The 20,149-nt window shown below is 43.1% G+C and overlaps 1 protein-coding gene across 5 annotated transcripts; it reads right to left on the reverse strand.

Annotated features, from left to right (window-relative positions):
- Positions 1–13,603: 13,603 nt before the first annotated feature.
- LOC120965047 (uncharacterized) lies at positions 13,604–17,367 on the reverse strand. Of its 5 annotated transcripts, none has more exons than XR_005757206.2 (5): positions 16,624–17,367; positions 16,458–16,537; positions 16,232–16,359; positions 14,662–16,126; positions 13,604–14,054 (listed from the first exon to the last, which is right to left on the reverse strand). XR_005757206.2 is itself a non-coding variant. In XM_040390196.2 (5 exons), the coding sequence occupies exons 1-4, from the start codon at positions 16,700–16,702 to the stop codon at positions 14,684–14,686; spliced, it is 297 nt and encodes a 98-aa protein (XP_040246130.1). In that variant the 5' UTR covers positions 16,703–17,367; the 3' UTR covers positions 13,604–14,054; positions 14,662–14,683. The 5 variants fall into 5 exon arrangements, 2 of the variants coding, with proteins under 2 accessions (XP_040246130.1, XP_040246129.1); XR_005757207.2 differs by having other exon boundaries at positions 14,662–14,717; positions 15,929–16,359; XM_040390196.2 differs by having other exon boundaries at positions 14,662–14,717; positions 16,256–16,359.
- Between the last annotated feature and the right edge of the window lie 2,782 nt (positions 17,368–20,149).

A 20,149-nucleotide genomic window follows, 5' to 3' on the forward strand; every position in this document is an offset into this window, starting at 1 on the left:
CCCTCTCTATAAAATTGGCCAACCAGAACGCAATGTTGCACACCATACGTCTGTTGTATCTATATTTTTTGGTGTTGCTGTTCTGACACGCTAGCATGAATTGTTAGAACGGATTTGCTATTTCACATCTAGCTGTGAAATAGTTACCTTACATCTAAATCTCTCACCACATGATCAAGGCTGCAATTTTCGTGCAAATTTTATGATTGCTCGCTGGCGCGTGGCTTCCTTCCGCTGTTTTCGCCTAGTGTGTTGTTTTCTACCCTCATCTGGGCTGAGCCTTCTGTCTGTCTCCAGGCCTATTCTTTGTGTACTAGGGGTTAGGGCGCGCCAATGGCGCGCCGTCTGAGAGGTGGTTTGTGCGGTGCCAGGTTGGTACACGCCATTTTCAGTTTCTTTTTTGCTTTCTGAGTGGCATATGAACATGCTAACGGTGAGAGATTGACGAGCGAATATATTAACTACAGTAATTAAGAAGCATCACATGTTTGCATAACTCGGTTCCATCCGTTTAACAAATAAATATGTAGAAGCAAGCCTGAAGAAGGCCATGCTTACATAGGGCACGACCTACACGACTCCAGACGGCCAATGACCCCGACGGCATGAGGATGCCCGCGCGACAAGGCTGGAGAATCTTACACTGCACGCAAGGCTGTTCCTGATGGAGGGCGACATGGCCAACCTCCGCAGACGCCCCGTCACCGTCAAGTATGCCGCCACTCTTTTGCGTTGTTATCTCCCATTCCCGTCTCTTTACCCTGCAAAGATGCCCCCCCACGCAAGGATGTTGAGGATGCCGCCGCCGCAGACATATGGCAACACTGGAAAGTATGAACATGAGGAATGTTAATGAGTGAGAGACTTTCCCAACTAAATTCGCTATATTTTGTGTTCTCTATAGTGGCATGATCAAGTAGTATGATCAGTGTCAAGAAACAAAATTGTTTTTGAATTATGGTGTGGGTCTTAAAAAAATATGTGAAAGAATGTAATAAGAGTTGTATATATAGGTACTGATGTAACTTTTCTCGTTTTAAATCTTTTCCTTTCGGGTCTGTTAATCTAGAGAGGATATGCATCCTTCTCTTCTCTCCTGCACTTCCTAAAGGTGATCAAAAATAACAAAACATGTCAAGGGGAAGAGGCCGAGGAGAGCCTTTCCATTGGCCGGCAGTCGGAGTCTAACTAATGCCATGAACAACAAATGAATCTTAGCAAGCCTAATTATAGGTCTACAATCTTGCACCAGTCCACCATATTGGCAGCATACCAAATAATCAAGCGACATTGACATTTTTATCTACATAAAAGGAGAGATAAATATACCATTTGACATGGAGCATCCTACTGTGTTAGTTTGCATCCCCCCATCATCCTTTTCGATCTGAAATTACTCCTAAAAATAACCCCAAAAAAAGCATTAAGAAAAATTGAATGATTGAAGTGTAAAGAAATCGGAAGCAGCCTGAGTATTGAAGTCATGTTCGGTACCAAACGGTATCATTGCCAAACAAATGATGGCGAGGTTCAGTTGTTTTCATCATAACAAGTTGTACACTATTTAAATACTGATAAATTATTGGGGCTGGTAGTTGTCTAAGACCAAAGCAACAGAACGTGCACAATGAGTTATTGCGTCTTTTGATTATGTTTCCCGTAAAACAAAACTATATTCTAAATCGAGAACACAACTAACCTGTTACCAAGTTTAGTCACTAAATATGCATAATCCATCATCCATTTTCAGAGATAACAAAGCTAACAGTCAAAATCCTATGGGCAAAGATGAGGCCATAAGAATTTAAGATGAACATAAAGCACTAAAGTATATGGGAAGTTCGTCAGTATTTCAGTCAACCTTTCATAGGAACCCAACCAAATTTATCCTCCAATAAAAGGACAAGTAAAGAAGTACGGAGGTGATTGGCATAGATCTTGAGGGTCTTGGCATGTCGCATGATGAGGCAGACCTTGGCAGTCTCCATGTGCTTGAGCGGCTTGACGGTACCCGTGTACAACTTAGAATCCTATATGAACACAAGAAGAAACACCAAACTAGGCACGTCATACTTATATCAAACAGAACAAAACAAAGAACAGGCCGGGTACTCACGGCGGCGCGAAGTTGTAACTAGTGTTGCCATCATACCCGTTCCCCTTCATGCTGGGGGCCGTCAAGCTTGTGCGAAGTCGCGTTGGTGTGGATGAACTTGGGGTGCAGGCAGGCGCGGTCGAAGTCCCCTGTCTCCAGCGCATCTAAGTGTTGGGGAACGTAGTAATTTCAAAAAAAATCTACGCACACGCAAGATCATGGTGATGCATAGCAACGAGAGGGGAGAGTGTGTCCACGTACCCTCGTAGACCGAAAGCGGAAGCGTTAGAACAACGCGGTTGATGTAGTCGTACGTCTTCACGATCCGACCGATCCAAGTACCGAACGTACGGCACCTCCGAGTTCAGCACACGTTCAGCTCAATGACATCCCACGAACTCCGATCCAGCAGAGCTTCGAGGGAGAGTTCCGTCAGCACGACGGCGTGATGACGGTGATGATGATGCTACCGATGCAGGGATTCGCCTAAGCACCGCCACGATATGACCGAGGTTGATTATGGTGGAGGAGGGCACCGCACACGGCTAAAAGATCAATGATCAACTTGTGTCTCTATGGGGTGCCCCCTGGCCACGTATATAAAGGAGTGGAGGAGGGGGAGAGGCCGGCACTCCTAGGCGCACCCCAAGGGGAGTCCTACTCCCATCGGGAGTAGGATTCCCCCCTTTCATGTAGTAGGAGTAGGAGAGAAGGGAAGGGAAAAGAGAAGAGAAGGAAGGAGGGGGGCGCCGCCCCTCCCCCTAGTCCAATTCGGACTAGGCCTTGTGGGGGCGCGCAGCCTCTCCTCTCTCTTTCCCCTAAAGCCCAATAAGGCCCATGTACTCCCCGGCGAATTCCCGTAACTCTCCGGTACTTCGAAAAATACCCGAATCACTCGGAATCTTTCCGATGTCCGAATATAGTCGTCCAATATATCGATCTTTACGTCTCGATCATTTGGAGACTCCTCGTCATGTCCTCGATCTCATCCGGGACTCCGAACTACCTTCGGTACATCAAAACACATAAACTCATAATACCAATCGTCACCGAACGTTAAGCGTGCGGACCCTACGGGTTCGAGAACTATGTAGACATGACCGAGACTCATCTCCGGTCAATAACCAATAGCGGAATCTGGATGCTCATATTGGTTCCTACATATTCTATGAAGATCTTTATCGGTCAAACCGCATAACAACATATGTTGTTCCCTTTGTCATCGGTATGTTACTTGCCCGAGATTCGATCGTCGGTATCCTCATACCTAGCTCAATCTCGTTACCGGCAAGTCTCTTTACTCGTTCCGTAATGCATCATCCCGCAACTAACTCATTAGTCACATTGCTTGCAAGGCTTATAGTGATGTGCATTACCGAGAGGGCCCAGTGATACCTCTCCGACAATCGGAGTGACAAATCCTAGTCTCGATCTATGCCAACTCAACAAGTACCATCGGAGACACCTGTAGAGCATCTTTATAATCACCCAGTTACGTTGTGACGTTTGGTAGCACAAAAAGTGTTCCTCCGGTAATCGGGGGTTGCATAATCTCATAGTCATAGGAACATGTATAAGTCATGAAGAAAGCAATAGCAATAAACTAAAACGATCAAGTGCTAAGCTAACGGAATGGGTCAAGTCAATCACATCATTCTCCTAATAATGTGATCCCGTTTATCAAATGACAACTCATGTCTATGGTTAGGAAACTTAACCATCTTTGATAAACGAGCTAGTCAAGTAGAGGCATACTAGTGACACTCTGTTTGTCTATGTATTCACACATGTATTATGTTTCCGGTTAATACAATTCTAGCATGAATAATAAACATTTATCATGAAATAAGGAAATAAATAATAACTTTATTATTGCCTCTGGGGCATATTTCCTTCAGTCTCCCACTTGCACTAGAGTCAATAATCTAGTTCACATCGCCATGTGATTTATCACCAATAGTTCTCATCACCATGTGATTAGTTTACATCGCCATGTGACTAATATCCAAAGGGTTTTACTAGAGTCAATAATCTAGTTCACATCGCTATGTGATTAACACCCAAAGAGTACTAAGATGTGATCATGTTTTGCTTGTGAGAGAAGCTTAGTCAACGGGTCTGTCACATTCAGATCTGTATGTATTTTGCAAATTTCTATGTCTACAATGCTCTGCACGGAGCTACTTTAGCTAATTGCTCCTACTTTCAGTATGTATCCAGATTGAGACTTAGAGTCATCTGGATCAGTGCCAAAACTTGTATCGACGTAACCCTTTATGACGAACCTTTGTCACCTCCATAATCGAGAAACATATCCTTATTCCACTAAGGATAATTTTGACCGCTGTTCAGTGATCTACTCCTAGATCACTATTGTACTCCCTTGTCAAACTCAGTGTAGGGTATACAATAGATCTGGTACACGGCATGGCATACTTTATAGAACCTATGGCTGAGGCATAGGGAATGACTTTCATTCTCTTTCTATCTTCTGCCGTGGTCGGGCTTTGAGTCTTACTCAATTTTACACCTTGTAACACAGGCAAGAACTCTTTCTTTGATTGTCCCATTTTGAACTACTTCAAAATCTTGTCAAGGTATGTACTCATTGAAAAAACTTATCAAGCGTCTTGATCTATCTCTATAGATCTTGATGCTCAATATGTAAGCAGCTTCACCGAGGTCTTTCTTTGAAAAACTCCTTTCAAAAACTCCTTTATGCTTTCCAGAAAATTCTACAATATTTCCGATCAACAATATGTCATTCACATATATTTATCAGAAATGTTGTAGTGCTCCCACTCACTTTCTTGTAAATACAGGCTTTACCGCAAGTCTGTACAAAACTATATGCTTTGATCAACTCATCAAAGCGTATATTCCAACTCCGAGATGCTTGCACCCGTCCATAGATGGATCGCTGGAGCTTGCACATTTTGTTAGCACCTTTAGGATCGACAAAACCTTCTGGTTGCATCATATACAACTCTTCTTTAAGAAATCCATTAAGGAATGTAGTTTTGACATCCATTTGCCAGATTTCATAAAATGTGGCAATTTTCTAACATGATTCGGACAAACTTAAGTATCGCTACGAGTGAGAAAATCTCATTGTAGTCAACACCTTGAACTTTGTCAAAACCATTTTTGACAAGTCTAACTTTGTAGATAGTAACACTACTATCAGCGTCCGTCTTCCTCTTGAAGATCCATTTATTTTCTATGGCTTGCCGATCATCGGGCAAGTCAACCAAAGTCCACACTTTGTTCTCATACATGGATCTCATCTCAGATTTCATGGCCTCAAGCCATTTCGCGGAATTTGGGCTCATCATCGCTTCCTCATAGTTCGTAGGTTCGTCATGGTCAAGTAACATGACCTCCAGAACAGGATTACCGTACACTCTGGTGCGGATCTCACTCTGGTTGACCTACGAGGTTCGGTAGTAACTTGATCTGAAGTTACATGATCATCATCATTAGCTTCCTCACTAATTGGTGTAGGAGTCACAGGAACAGATTTCTGTGATGAACTACTTTCCAATAAGGCAGCAGGTACAGTTACCTCATCAAGTTCTACTTTCCTCCCACTCACTTCCTTCGAGAGAAAATCCTTCTCTAGAAAGGATCCATTCTTAGCAACGAATGTCCTGCCTTCGGATCTGTGATAGAAGGTGTATCCAACTGTCTCCTTTGGGTATCCTATGAATACCATTTCTCCGATTTGGGTTTGAGCTTATCATGATGAAACTTTTTCACATAAGCATCGCAACCCCAAACTTTAAGAAACGACAACTTTGGTTTCTTGCCAAACCACAGTTCATATGGTGTCGTCTCAACGGATTTAGATGGTTCCCTATTTAACGTGAATGCAGTTGTCTCTAATGCATAACCCAAAAAGGATAGTGGTAAATCGGTAAGAGACATCATAGATTGCACCATATCTAATAAAGTACGATTACGATGTTCGGACACACCATTACGCTGTGGTGTTCCAGGTGGCGTGAGTTGCGAAACCATTCCGCATTGTTTTAATTGAAGACCAAACTCGTAACTCAATATTCATCTCCGCGATCATATCGTAGAAACTTTATTTTCTTGTTACGATGATTTTACACTTCACTCTGAAATTCTTTAAACTTTTCAAATGTTTCAGACTTATGTTTCATCAAGTAGATATACCCATATCTGCTCAAATCATCCGTGAAGGTCAGAAAATAACGATACCCGCCGCGAGCCTCAACACTCATTGGACTGCATACATCAATATGTATTATTTCCAACAAGTCTGTTGCTCGCTCCATTGTTCCGGAGAACGGAGTCTTAGTCATCTTGCCCATGAGGCATGGTTCGCAAGCATCAACTGATTCATAATCAAGTGATTCCAAAAGCCCATCAGCATGGATTTCCTTCATGCGCTTTGCACCAATATGACCTAAACGACAGTGCCACAAATAAGTTGCACTATCATTATTAACTTTGCATCTTTTGGCTTCAATATTATGCATATGCGTATCACTACGATCGAGATCCAACAAACTATTTTCATTGGGTGTATGACCATCGAAGGTTTTATTCATGTAAGCAGAACAACAATTATTCTCTGACTTTAAATGAATAACAGTATTGCAATAAACATGATCAAATCATATTCATGCTCAACGCAAACGCCAAATAACATTTATTTAGGTTTAACACTAATTCCAAAAGTATAGGGAGTGTGCGATGATGATCATATCTATCTTGGAACCACTTCCAACACACATCGTCACTCCACCCTCAACCAGTCTCTGTTTATTCTGTAACTCCTGTTTCGGTTACTAATTTTTAGCAACCGAACAAGTATCAAATACCCAGGGGCTACTATAAACACTAGTAAGGTACACATCAAGAACCTGTATATCAAATATACCCTTGTTCACTTTGCCATCCTTCTTATCCACCAAATATTCAGGGCATTTCCGCTTCCAGTGACCATTTCCTTGGTACTAGAAGCACTCAGTTTCAGGCTTTAGTCTAGCTTTGGGCTTCTTCACGGAAGTGACAACTTGCTTGCCATTCTACATGAAGTTCCCTTTCTTTCCCTTTGCCCTTTTCTTGAAACTAGTGGTCTTGTTAATCATCGACACTTGATGCTCTTTCTTTATTTCTACCTTCATCGATTTCATAATCATGAAAATCTCGGGAATCGTTTTCGTCATCCCTTGCATACTATAGTTCATCACGAAGTTCTACTAACTTGGTGATGGTGACTAGAGAATTCTGTCAATCACTATTTTATCTGGAAGATTAACTCCCACTTGATTCAAGCGATTGTAGTACCCAGACAATCTGAGCACATGCTCACTGCTTGAGCTATTCCCCTCCATCTTTTAGCTATAGAATTTGTTGGAGACTTCATATCTCTCAACTCGGGTATTTGCTTGAAATATTAACTTCAACTCCTGGAACATCTCATATGGTCCATGACGTTCAAAACATCTTTAAAGTCCCGATTCTAAGCCGTTAAGCATGGTGCACTAAACTATCAAGTAGTCATCATATTGAGCTAGCCAAACGTTCATAACGTCTGCATCTGCTCCTGCAATAGGTCTGTCACCTAGCGGTGCATCAAGGACATAATTCTTCTGTGCAGCAATGAGGATAAACCTCAGATCACGGACCCAGTCCGCATCATTGCTACTATCATGTTTCAACTTAGTTTTCTCTAGGAACATATCAAAAATGAAACAGGGGAGCTAAACGCGAGCTATTGATCTACAACATAGATATGCTAATACTACCAGGACTAAGTTCATGATAAATTTAAAGTTCAATTAATCATATTACTTAAGAACTCCCACTTAGATAGACATCCCTCTAATCATCTAAGTGATCACGTGATCCATATCAACTAAACCATGTCCGATCATCACGTGAGATGGACTAGTTTTCGGTGAACATCACTATGTTGATCATATCTACTATATGATTCACGCTCGACCTTTCGGTCTCAGTGTTCCGAGGCCATATCTGCATATGCTAGGCTCGTCAAGTTTAACCCGAGTATTTCTGCGTGTGCAAAACTGGCTTGCACCCGTTATATGTGAACGTAGAGCTTATCACACCCGATCATCATGTGGTGTCTCGGCACGACGAACTTTGGCAACGGTGCATACTCAGGGAGAACACTTGTACCTTGAAATTTAGTGAGAGATCATCTTATAATGCTACCGTCAAACCAAGCAGAATAAGATGCCTAAAGGATAAACATCACATGCAATCAATATAAGTGATTTGATATGGCCATCATCATCTTGTGCCTTTGATCTCCATCTCCAAAGCACCGTCATGATCACCATCATCACCGGCGTGACACCTTGATCTCCATCGTAGCATCGTTATCGTCTCGCCAACTATTGCTTCTACGACTATCGCTACCGCTTAGTGATAAAGTAAAGCAATTACAGGGCGATTGCATTGCATATAATAAAGCGACAGCCAAATGGCTCCTGCCAGTTGCCGATAACTCCGTTACAAAACATGATCATCTCATAGAATAAAATATAGCATCATGCCTTGACCATATCACATCACAACATGCCCTGCAAAAACAAGTTAGACGTCCTCTACTTTGTTGTTGCAAGTTTTACGTGGCTGCTACGGGCTGAGCAAGAACCGTTCTTACCTACGCATCAAAACCACAACGATATTTTGTCAAGTTAGTGTTGTTTTAACCTTCTCAGGGACCAGGCGTAGTCACACTCGGTTCAACTAAAGTTGGAGAAACTGACACCCGCCAGCCACCTATGTGCAAAGCACGTCGGTAGAACCAGTCTCGCGTAAGCGTACGCATAATGTCGGTCCGGGCCGCTTCATCCAACAATACCGCCGAACCAAATTATGACATGCTGGTAAGCAGTATGACTTGTATCACCCACAACTCACTTGTGTTCTACTCGTGCATATAACATCTACGCATAACCCTGGCTCGGATGCCATTATTGGGGAACGTAGTAATTTCAAAAAAAATCCTACGCACACGCAAGATCATGGTTGAAAGATCGTGGATGTCGCCTAGAGGGGGGGTGAATATGCGCTTTAAAATAATTACGGTTGAGGCTTGAACAAATGCGGAATAAACCTAGCGGTTAATTTGTCAAGCACAAAACCTACAACAACTAGGCTCACCAATGTGCACCAACAACTTATGCTAAGCAAGAAAAACTACTTAGGTGATAGCAAGATATATGACAAGAAACAATATGGCTATCACAAAGTAAAGTGCATAAGTAAAGGGCTCGGGTAAGAGATAACCGAGGCACGTGGATACGACGATGTATCCCGAAGTTCACACCCTTGCGGATGCTAATCTCCGTTTGGAGCGGTGTGGAGGCACAATGCTCCCCAAGAAGCCACTAGGGCCACCGTAATCTCCTCACGCCCTCGCACAATGCAAGATGCCGTGATTCCACTAAGGGACCCTTGAGGGCGGTCACCGAACCCGTACAAATGGCAACCCTTGGGGGCGGTCACCGAACCCGTACACTTTGGCAACCCTTAGGGTGGTCACCGGTACCCTTCAAATTGCTCGGGCGATCTCCACAACCTAATTGGAGACCCCGACGCTTGCCCGGAGCTTTACACCACAATGATTGAGCTACGAACACCACCAACCGTCTAGGGCGCCCAAGCACCCAAGAGGAACAAGCTCAAGGGTACCAAGCACCCAAGAGTAATAAGCTTCTCAACTTGTAACTTCCACGTATCACCGTGGAGAACTCAAACCGATGCACCAAATGCAATGGCAAGGGCACACGGAGTGCCCAAGTCCTTCTCTCTCAAATCCCACCGAAGCAACTAATGCTAGGGAGGAAAATGAAAGGAAGAAAAAGAAGGAGAACACCAAGAACTCCAAGATCTAGATCCAAGGGGTTCCCCTCACATAGAGGAGAAAGTGATTGGTGGAAATGTGGATCTAGATCTCCTCTCTCTTTTCCCTCAAAAACTAGCAAGAATCCATGGAGGGATTGAGATTTAGCAAGCTCGAAGAAGGTCAACAATGGGGGAAGAACACGAGCTCAAAGGATAGGGTTCATTGGGGAAGAAGACCCCCTTTTATAAGTGGAGAAAAATCCAACCGTTATACTCACAGCCCGCACGGAGCGGTACTACCGCTCCAAGGAGCGGTACTACCGCTAGGGCGGTAGTAGCCCTTTGAAACACAACAGCGAGGAGGCAAAAAGGCCAGAAGAACCATCGGAGCGGTAGTACCACTTGACCTCATGGTACTACTGCTAGAGGTAGCGGTACTACTGCTAAGGGTAGCGGTACTACTGCTTGCGAGCGGTACTAAAAAATTACATCCGTGCCTACCACCGCTGGACTAGTGGTGAGTTTTTGGTCTGGAGCGGAAGTAGCCACGGAAGTAGTCGCGGTAGTACCGCTCCAAGCGTTAGTACCGCTCACAAGGGCGGTACTAAAAAATTACATCCGCAGCAGCCCCTTTTAAGGACACCAAAACTGACACAACTTCTGCAAACGGACTCCGAATTCGACGAAACCAAGTTTGTTGGAAAGCTAGCGACAAGGGCTAACACAATCTTGATAGAAATACCAATAAGAAGCAAATGAGAAAAGGCCCAAAAGAAAATGGTGAGAACCCTTCCTCGGAAAAGACTGGTAAAACCTCCAACACCGAAAACATCATAGAAGATGCATGCACACTCCATTTTCGATGAACTCAAGCTTGTCATCAAGATGACCATAAGCTCTAAGACTCACAAAGAGAACCAAACAAGAACCAAGAAAGATGATGCAAGGATGCAATGGTTTGAGCTCTCGACGAACGATACGATCAAGCTACTCACTTGAGAGCCCCCCTTGATAGTACGGCTATCGATCCTATAACCCGGTCTCCAACCTATCACCACGAGACCGGTAAAATATAAAACCTATCATGGGCAAAACTTTGCCTTGCACGAAGTCCACTTGAGCTAGATGATGACGATCTTGACTCCCTCAAGTTGGACCATCTTTCTTGATTGCACTCGCTTGATGAAGACTAGTTGATTGCTCCCCCATACTCCACTGTGGGTGAGCCACTCTTTGGCACATCTTCACAAGTCCATTGACACCATAATGGACGGCAAGCTACAAGCACTTGATCTCTTCGTCATGCTCCACTTGAACTTGCACACGGCAATCTTGATGACGATCACCACTTGATGTCATCCTCTCCATGGGTTGAGTGATATCTTCCTCTTGACGCAAGCCCATGGACACGTACCTAACCCCACATAGAACTCTCACATAGACCATGGGTTAGTACACAAAGTGCAATGGACAATGCTTACCATATCATGGGATCACTTGATCCCTCTTGATACATCGTCTACGCTTTGTGAGTTGATCAACTTGATTCACTCTTGACTTAGTCTTGATCAACCTTGAATCTTTCCAACTCTCTTCATTTGGATGATGTCTTAAAGATAAGCATGAATGATCACACAATCTTCCTTTTCAAGACATGCTTGCAATAACCTCAACTCTCACATGACCAATCTTTGGATAATTCCTTAATAGCACCTTGGTCAACACAAACTCTCCTTGAAACCAACACATGTACTCCAAGAAAAGCCTATGGACAAAACCTTCAAATATAACTCAAGGCAACCATTAGTCCATAGAGATTGTCATCAATTACAAAACCAAACATGGGGGCACATCATGTTCTTTCAATGGTGATGCATAGCAACGAGAGGGGAGAGTGTGTCCACGTACCCTCGTAGACCGAAGGCGGAAGCGTTAGCACAATGCGGTTGATGTAGTCGTACGTCTTCACGATCCGACCGATCCAAGTACCGAACGTACGGCACCCCCGAGTTCAGCACACGTTCAGCTCGATGACGTCCCACGAACTCCGATCCAGTAGAGCTTCGAGGAAGAGTTCCGTCAGCACGACGGTGTGATGACGGTTATGATGATGCTACCGACGCAGGGCTTCGCCTAAGCACCGCTACGATATGACCGAGGTTGATTATGGTGGAGGGGGGCACTGCACACGGCTAAAAGATCAATGATCAACTTGTGTCTCTATGGGGTGCCCCCTGGCCACGTATATAAAGGAGTGGAGGAGGGGAAGAGGCCGGCCCTCCTAGGCGCGCCCCAAGGGGAGTCCTACTCCCACCGGGAGTAGGATTCCCCCCTTCCATGTAGTAGGAGTAGGAGAGAAGGAAAGGGAAAAGATAAGAGAAGGAAGGAGGGGGCGCCGCCCCTCCCCCTAGTCCAATTTGGACTAGGCCTTGTGGGGGCGCGCAGCCTCCCCTCTCTCTTTCCCCTAAAGCCCAATAAGGCACATGTACTCCCCGGCGAATTCCCGTAACTCTCCGGTATTCCAAAAATACCCGAATCACTCGGAACCTTTCCGATGTCCGAATATAGTCGTCCAATATATCGATCTTTAAGTCTCGATCATTTGGAGACTCTTCGTCATGTCCTCGATCTCATCCGAGACTCCGAACTACCTTCGGTACATCAAAACACATAAACTCATAATACCGATCGTCACCGAACGTTAAGCATGCGGACCCTACGGGTTCGAGAACTATATAGACATGACCGAGACTCATCTCCGGTCAATAACCAATAGCGGAACCTGGATGCTCATATTGGTTCCTACATACTCTACGAAGATCTTTATCGGTCAAACCGCATAACAACATACGTTGTTCCCTTTGTCATCGGTATGTTACTTGCCTGAGATTCGATCGTCGGTATCCTCATACCTAGCTCAATCTCGTTACCGGCAAGTCTCTTTACTCGTTCCGTAATGCATCATCCTGCAACTAACTCATTAGTCACATTGCTTGCAAGGCTTATAGTGATGTGCATTACCGAGAGGGCCCAGTGATACCTCTCCGACAATCGGAGTGACAAATCCTAGTCTCGATCTATGCCAACTCAACAAGTACCATCGGAGACACCTGTAGAGCACCTTTATAATCACCCAGTTACGTTGTGACGTTTGGTAGCACACAAAGTGTTCCTCCGGTAATCGGGGGTTGCATAATCTCATAGTCATAGGAACATGTATAAGTCATGAAGAAAGCAATAGCAGTAAACTAAAACGATCAAGTGCTAAGCTGACGGAATGGGTCAAGTCAATCACATCATTCTCTTAATGATGTGATTCCGTTTATCAAATGACAACTCATGTCTATGGTTAGGAAACTTAACCATCTTTGATAAACGAGCTAGTCAAGTAGAGGCATACTAGTGACACTCTGTTTGTCTATGTATTCACACATGTATTATGTTTCCGGTTAATACAATTCTAGCATGAATAATAAACATTTATCATGAAATAAGGAAATAAATAATAACTTTATTATTGCCTCTAGGGCATATTTCCTTCACTAAGACCAAGCAAAACAAACTAAATGGCAGGCAGAGGCGCATAATTTCAGAGAACACGTATGAGCTATCAAAGACAGATCTTTTGACACATTGTGAAGCAGAATCTAAGACAGTTTTCCCCTCTTCTTTAGAGAAAAAATAGACAATCATAAATAAGGAAATAGTCCAAGAAACAGCTCAAGGACTTCAGTTGGATTAGTATAGTTCGGCATGAAGCGAACATACAAGGAAAATGTGATATAGGCACCACAACAGACAATTCAAAACAATGACCAGATGAAACAAAAAATGTTGTTGGTCATGAGAAGATTTATGTTACAGGATGAACCAACCTCATAGTTAACAGATCACCCTCCTCGAGATATAACTCGGCTTCCGGAAGACCATAATTTTTGGCATACAACTCGATTTCGCCATTTGATGGATTGAGATCATCAACCACATTGGCTTGTTCCCCGGAGCACAGGCATTGCATCGCCATCCACCAAAACACTCTACGAGATCTCCCCTTCTCTTTCCTGCCATCCATCATGCTCCATCATACTATTGCTAGCACATTTCCCTAGTAGAAAGAATTGTGTATTAGAGTCGTAACCATGACATTGCTTAGGTTGGTGCTATTTGAGCAAATTATCCCACAAGAACTATGTGCATATACATAATATGATTAAAAATAGTACAAGCTGATACTATGCTTTCGAATTGAAAATCAAAATTACCTAGATTATCATTCTTTAACGGTGAGATTAGAAAATGGATAGAACATCAATTCTTTTCCATCCCTAATACAACATCTCCCAGAGGGATTTGAACAAAGACTTTGAATCTAGCACATACAGTACAAAAAGTCATTGAAATTTACTCCTGAATTCCGGTAAACCGATACAGTCTTGCTTTTTAATTAGATCCTTGATTTTCCATAAAGTATATACTTAAGTTGCTGATTTAGAGCACACTGTGAGAAGATCTTTGAATTTAAGTTCTAATCCAATAAAAGAAAACTAAGTAGTACTGATCCTTAATTGCCAAAAGTCGCGGGAAGATGTGCGCCTCATGAAGGATATTGGAATGGAAACATATGGGTTCTCCATCTCATGGACAAGAATTCTTCCAGGAATGATATTTTCAGGCCGGATAAAGGTATGTACAGTACAAGATATAATACTCACATGGTTAAGTGACTCTGCTCTGTCAAGGCCCACATACACTGAATAATCCCGCCAGCCTGCAAATCCCAAAAGGCATTGCTATCAGACTATCACCAATTTTGTGCAAATATTTATGATTTAACTATAATTTTTTTATCATCTCAAGTACCAAGATCAAAACGCAAGAAAATCTGCAAATCCCCCCAGGATGCAAACCCCAAAAGGCATTGCTATCAGACTATCAACAATTTTGTGCGAATATTTATGGTTTAGGGTTTATATTTCGATCTTCGCATGGCAGAGAAAATCTGCAAAACCATAAGCTATATAATAGTGTAAATAGTGAAGATATGCACTACATTTTTCGGAAATTGTAGCAGCATACATTATAAGTTAAATATCTCAATAATGCAGCCATATGGTTGAGCTAAAGATCTTTCTCTCTTAAAAGGGGGAAATGACAACAAATAATATATATACATGATTGAAACCTCCAATGAACTAATTTTTTTTCATTATCAGGCTATAACATCCCTGAAAGATATGGAAAATGTATTAAGCATAATCCATATTGCATTATCTATAATTACCACATTATGAATGTCAGTTAGATTAAAGACAAATGCTATATGGCAAAGTAAAGATGTGGCTTATGCAATATAGTAATCATTTTCTATCTAATTAGGCAAATTTTGTAGCAATAAAAACATATAGAGAAGTTCTTTAGCAATCTGAATAGGGCAATAACATGCAAAAGTAAACATGGGAATTTGACCTAGCTACAAATTAAGAAGATATTAAGAAAATCTCAACTTATGAAACTTGTATATCAAGTCAAACGTGAATACCTGATAACATATGTTCTTTGCGTCACAATATAAATAATAAAATCTGAACTCGTAAGTAGTTTAAATATATATCAGGAGAAGGAAATGATGAATGCATCCTAGAATGCTACATGTGGTACTTCCCGAAGCAGACATGATGAACTCCATTGTACCATGCTTAAACTTGTGAACACAGATGATAGAGCTAAGCTACAGGGCTCGATATGTGTGCGCATTGCCAATACATAATTTTAAATTCATAATCATGATAAGTACAAACTTATTAATAAGAAATCATTTGGAGCGTCTTAATGTGTTCTTCTGTTCCTTTCCAAATCTCAGCCCACAACCATATATAGCATACACAATATTTGATCATCAGATAAATCATTAAATTTAAACAATAAAGAAGAGCACAAAACACAGAAAAGACACATGTTTAAGTAACGACTGACGATTACATGGAAATTATCAATTCTTAGGAGTCATTCTCAAGGATCAACTGAGAAGAACATGACTTGAGAGCAAGCTTGTCAATACGCAAAGCATGGGTATATAATACTTCCAGTAATACAATCCCACAATTCTTGTATACCCACAATGGCTGGATAGAGCATACCATCCTTCTGATTTCTATACTATACTGCACCTGTGGCTAACTGTAGAAAGTAGATGGAATTTAGGTGAATATGCAAACATACAAAAAGGCTACCGCAAACTATATTTGATAGCAAGATCGTATATGGAAATTGATTTGGTAATACCGGTATGCTTCAGTGCTAGCATACATGCTTGCATTCTTGTAATCCTGCTGCCCATGGTTGCGGACACCACCTAAGGGTTTGGAGGATGTCACCACGCCATTCGGACTGCCATTGGGTGCTGCCAAGACCTGCACCGCGATGCAAACTCAGATAATGGAATGCCACCATAACATCAGCACAGCGACACAACCAGATGTTACAGCCTACAGAGAGATGCGGGCCTTACCTTCTTCTGCGTCTCCTTGCCCTGGCCGGCCACGACGACCTTGGGATCCAGGGACAGCTTGTGCAGCAAACCCGCAGCCCCTGCATAACGACAGGTCAATTGGAACTGATGTAGACATGTCCGAAATCCAAATAGGCAAACACATCCAGAAAATCACGACACTCACCTTGGCTGGGCGAGGAAGACGCGATACCCAGCCGACGAGCTTCCCCGCCCCGACCCAGGGCCTCCATCGGCACCTTCATGCCATCCCTCTTCCCCCCTCCTCTGCGACCACCATGATGGCTGGGTGGATGGCACACCTTGCCGCGAAGACGAGAAGGTTTGGGCGAGAAGCAGGTCTTGGGTGGGCGCTCCTTCTCCACTGGCCGACGCTAGAGGAGCATGGATGGTGGCGGTGTGTGGGCTGCCTGGGAGGGGAGAGGAGGTGAATCGAAAGGGAGACTGGGAGGGGTTGTGGGCTGCGGCGGCGGTGGCTGGGAACCCTAGAACTTGGGGAGAGGAAACGAGAGAGAGGGAGGACGCGTGCGTGAGCTGCCTTGCTGGTGGTGTGCGAGAGCGTTGTAAAAAAAACTGCGACGGTAAATGTACAGACGGGATCAACTCGGGTGTGCACAACGCCTCGCCCACACCCCGTGCGCCCAAAGCCGCGAGAGTGCGCACATTGCGCGACTGTTATTGTGTTTGATGTGCGGGTGTAGTCGGTGTGAAGAGATGTGACGCCTCTTTGTGTTTTGTTTTTTTGAGCGGGCTATGAGGATGACTGCGAGCATTTCATACAAGTCTTATGTTTCTGTAAACATTGTGACGTCTTAGCAAAGCTTGCGAATTTGCCTAAAAATGCCTTTCTTCCTGTTTGCCAATCCGTGGACTGCCATTTTCATTTGTTGCAAGTTGTGTGCTAACTCGAGCAGGGGCTACTTACAATCATACTCTTGCTTTTTTGGGTGGTGGGGGGGAGGGGGTGCAGATTGCATTTGAGCATACTCTTTCTTATAGGGGGGAGGGGGGTGCAGATTGCATTTGAGCATACTCTTTTTTATAGCGAAATAAACCTAGACAAGAATTGTCTATGTCGCAACTAATCTACCATCATATGATATTTTGTTGCGAGATCTGTGCTGACTCGAGCAGGGGCTAGTACGCCAGGTTTCTGGGCTGCCTTTGCTTGTTCGGCGGGAGGCATGTGGATTGTTCTTTTTTTACCACACTGTTGAGCCACGTCTGCTCTAATTTTTTTGTCTCGTGTTTTTCTGTGTTTTATAAGGTTTGTACTCGAAAATCACTCGCCCGTGTACACTTGAATAATATATTTTTGGCGTTTTTGTTTTGCCGTTGTTTGTCTCACGTGGAATGCGTGTCTTTGTTATCTAATGCGCGAGCCATGATTTTTTGTCTGGATTGCGGTTCTTTTGTGTTTTTGAGTTTTATTTTTCTTGTGTTTTAGTTTTTCGCTTGGCTCTCTTTTTTGCTTGATTTTTTTATAGGTTGCAAGTCCATCGTTGACTCGTAACTGGGCGCGGTAATTTTTTCGTCTAAGTTGCAAAGTCACCCTGAACTTGCAACTAACCAACCTCAGTTTCAAGTTCACCCTCAACTCGTAAGTGGGCATAATTTTTTATTTCGCCTTAGTTGCACATGCACCCTCGACTCACAACTGGCCTTGAAGTTTTTTTTTCAGTTGCAAGTCCATCGTTGACTCGTAACTGACCGTCTTTTTTTCTTAGTTGCAAAGTTACCCTCAACTTGCAACCAGGCCAACCATTTTTTTCTGCCTCAGTTATAAGTCCAACCTCGACTCGCAAGAGAGTCCGACTTTTTAACTTTCCTTAGTTGCAAGTCCACCCTCGATTCGTAACTGGGCCCGAAGTTTTCTTGTCCTAATAGCAAGACAACCACCAACTCGCTACTCCTCAGTTGCAAGTCCACCCTCAACTCGCTACCGAGTCCGACCCCCTTTTCTCTGCCCCGGTTGCAAGTTCACCCTCGACTCGCAACTGCCTTGAAGTTTTTTTTGTCATGGTTGTAAATCCACGATTGACTCGGAACCGGGCTCGATCTGGGTCCGGCCTTTTTTTTGCATCAGTTGCAAGTCTGCCGTCTAATAACAACCGAGTTCAGTCTTTTTCTCTCCTTAGTTGCAAGTCCACCCTCAACTCTCAACTAGTACCAAAGTTTTTTTGTCCTAGATGCAAGTCCACCGTCGACTCGTAACTGGATTCCAACTGGGCCGACCAAATTTTTTCCTTAGTTGAAAAGTCACTCAACTTACAACTTAAGAGGAGAACATAGTGATAACTTAAGACTTGCTTCAATAAGTGTTTTCAACCTTGAAGAAATCCGGTTTGTTCATCTCAATCATATAAACTGAATACTCCATATATGTGCCCCCAAGTGCCGGGTTGTCATGCTTGCAGCAACCTGGGACTTGTAATTGCTTATAAAAACTTCAATCAGTGTAGCCCCCAAGGGTCGGGTCATTATGCAATAATGAGCATGGACTTTGTAAATATAATCATGTAAACTTGAGCAGTGATGTGTAGCCCCCAAGAGCCGGCTTAGTAAGATAATACTGAGCTGGGACTTGATATATACTTCAATGAAAATAACATCTTATGATGTAACTCAATCATGGGGCTTGAACCCACGTCCATAAGGTTAAGAGCTTTGTGCTTTACCAACTGAGGAGTAGACCCTTCAATATAACGGATTAAGACTTGTGTACCTTGAATTGTTGACAGGAGCAATTGGTAGCCCCCAAGGGCCGGCTCATTATGATGTGATGAGTCGGGTCTTCAATAAGGCCAAAAAATGACTTTGCATTAGCCCCCAAGTGTCATGGTGCATGCTTGCAGCAACATGAGACTTGCATATTTGATATAATCTCAACTTATATAATGTAACCCCCAAGTGCCGGGTTGTCAGCCTGCAGCGACTCGGGACTATTCCTTCAATTGTAGAATAAATTATATCCATTGATAATAGCCATCGCGCTGAAGCGACTTTGAAAACTTCAATCATAATACTGGTTATTGATAACCATAATAAAATCCAGCCATGTTGGCTATTCAAGATAATATAATCCGGTATGACAACCTTATTCATTCAATATCATAATGAAAATTCAGCCAAGTTTGGCTATTTGAATAATATAACCCAATGATTTATAAGCGCATGATTCCAATGGCGCAATCCAAATATATACTGGCGACTTATAGTCCAAAGCCAGGCCGGGTTAACAAACACCGGATAATTTCTCATCATATACTGGCGACTTATCGTCTTAAAGCCAGGCCGGTTTAATAAACGCCGGTGATTTATAATCATGCTTTATTCAACCTGTTTCTGCATATAACAAGTTTAAAGTGTCCTGGCGGTTTACCGCCGGACGGGTCATAATGCCCAACATATAACCCGGATTTATAACCAAGGCTGCATTTAAAAATAATCAAATATGAAATATATCATACCTGTGACATTGAATCACATCGGTGGTTTACCAACTTTTCGTAGTAAGGGTGATAACCCAAATCTTGAGTATTGATAACTCAAACCATGTTATGCTGGTATATGATAAGTGATGCCGGGTTGTGATAACCACCGGTTCATACGGATGCCTTATAATCAGGCCGGGCCATGGGACGCCGGTTTAGCTCAAAACTTTAATAAGGGAGAAACAAAAATTGATCAAT

The sequence above is a fragment of the Aegilops tauschii genome, chromosome 5, assembly GCF_002575655.3.
Source record: "Aegilops tauschii subsp. strangulata cultivar AL8/78 chromosome 5, Aet v6.0, whole genome shotgun sequence".
Classification (NCBI taxonomy): domain Eukaryota; kingdom Viridiplantae; phylum Streptophyta; class Magnoliopsida; order Poales; family Poaceae; genus Aegilops; species Aegilops tauschii.

What these genes read in the sequence shown, in the direction of transcription:
- LOC120965047 (XM_040390195.2), bottom strand. Translation starts at nt 16,702, where the DNA reads ATGAAGGTGCCGATGGAGGCCCTGGGTCGGGGCGGGGAAGCTCGTCGG. An exon ending in GCAAGGAGACGCAGAAGAAG is followed by an intron (nt 16,360 to 16,457) that starts GTAAGGCCCGCA and finishes ATCGCGGTGCAG; the next exon opens with GTCTTGGCAGCACCCAATGG. An exon ending in GCTAGCACTGAAGCATACCG is followed by an intron (nt 14,718 to 16,231) that starts GTATTACCAAAT and finishes TGGGATTTGCAG; the next exon opens with GCTGGCGGGATTATTCAGTG.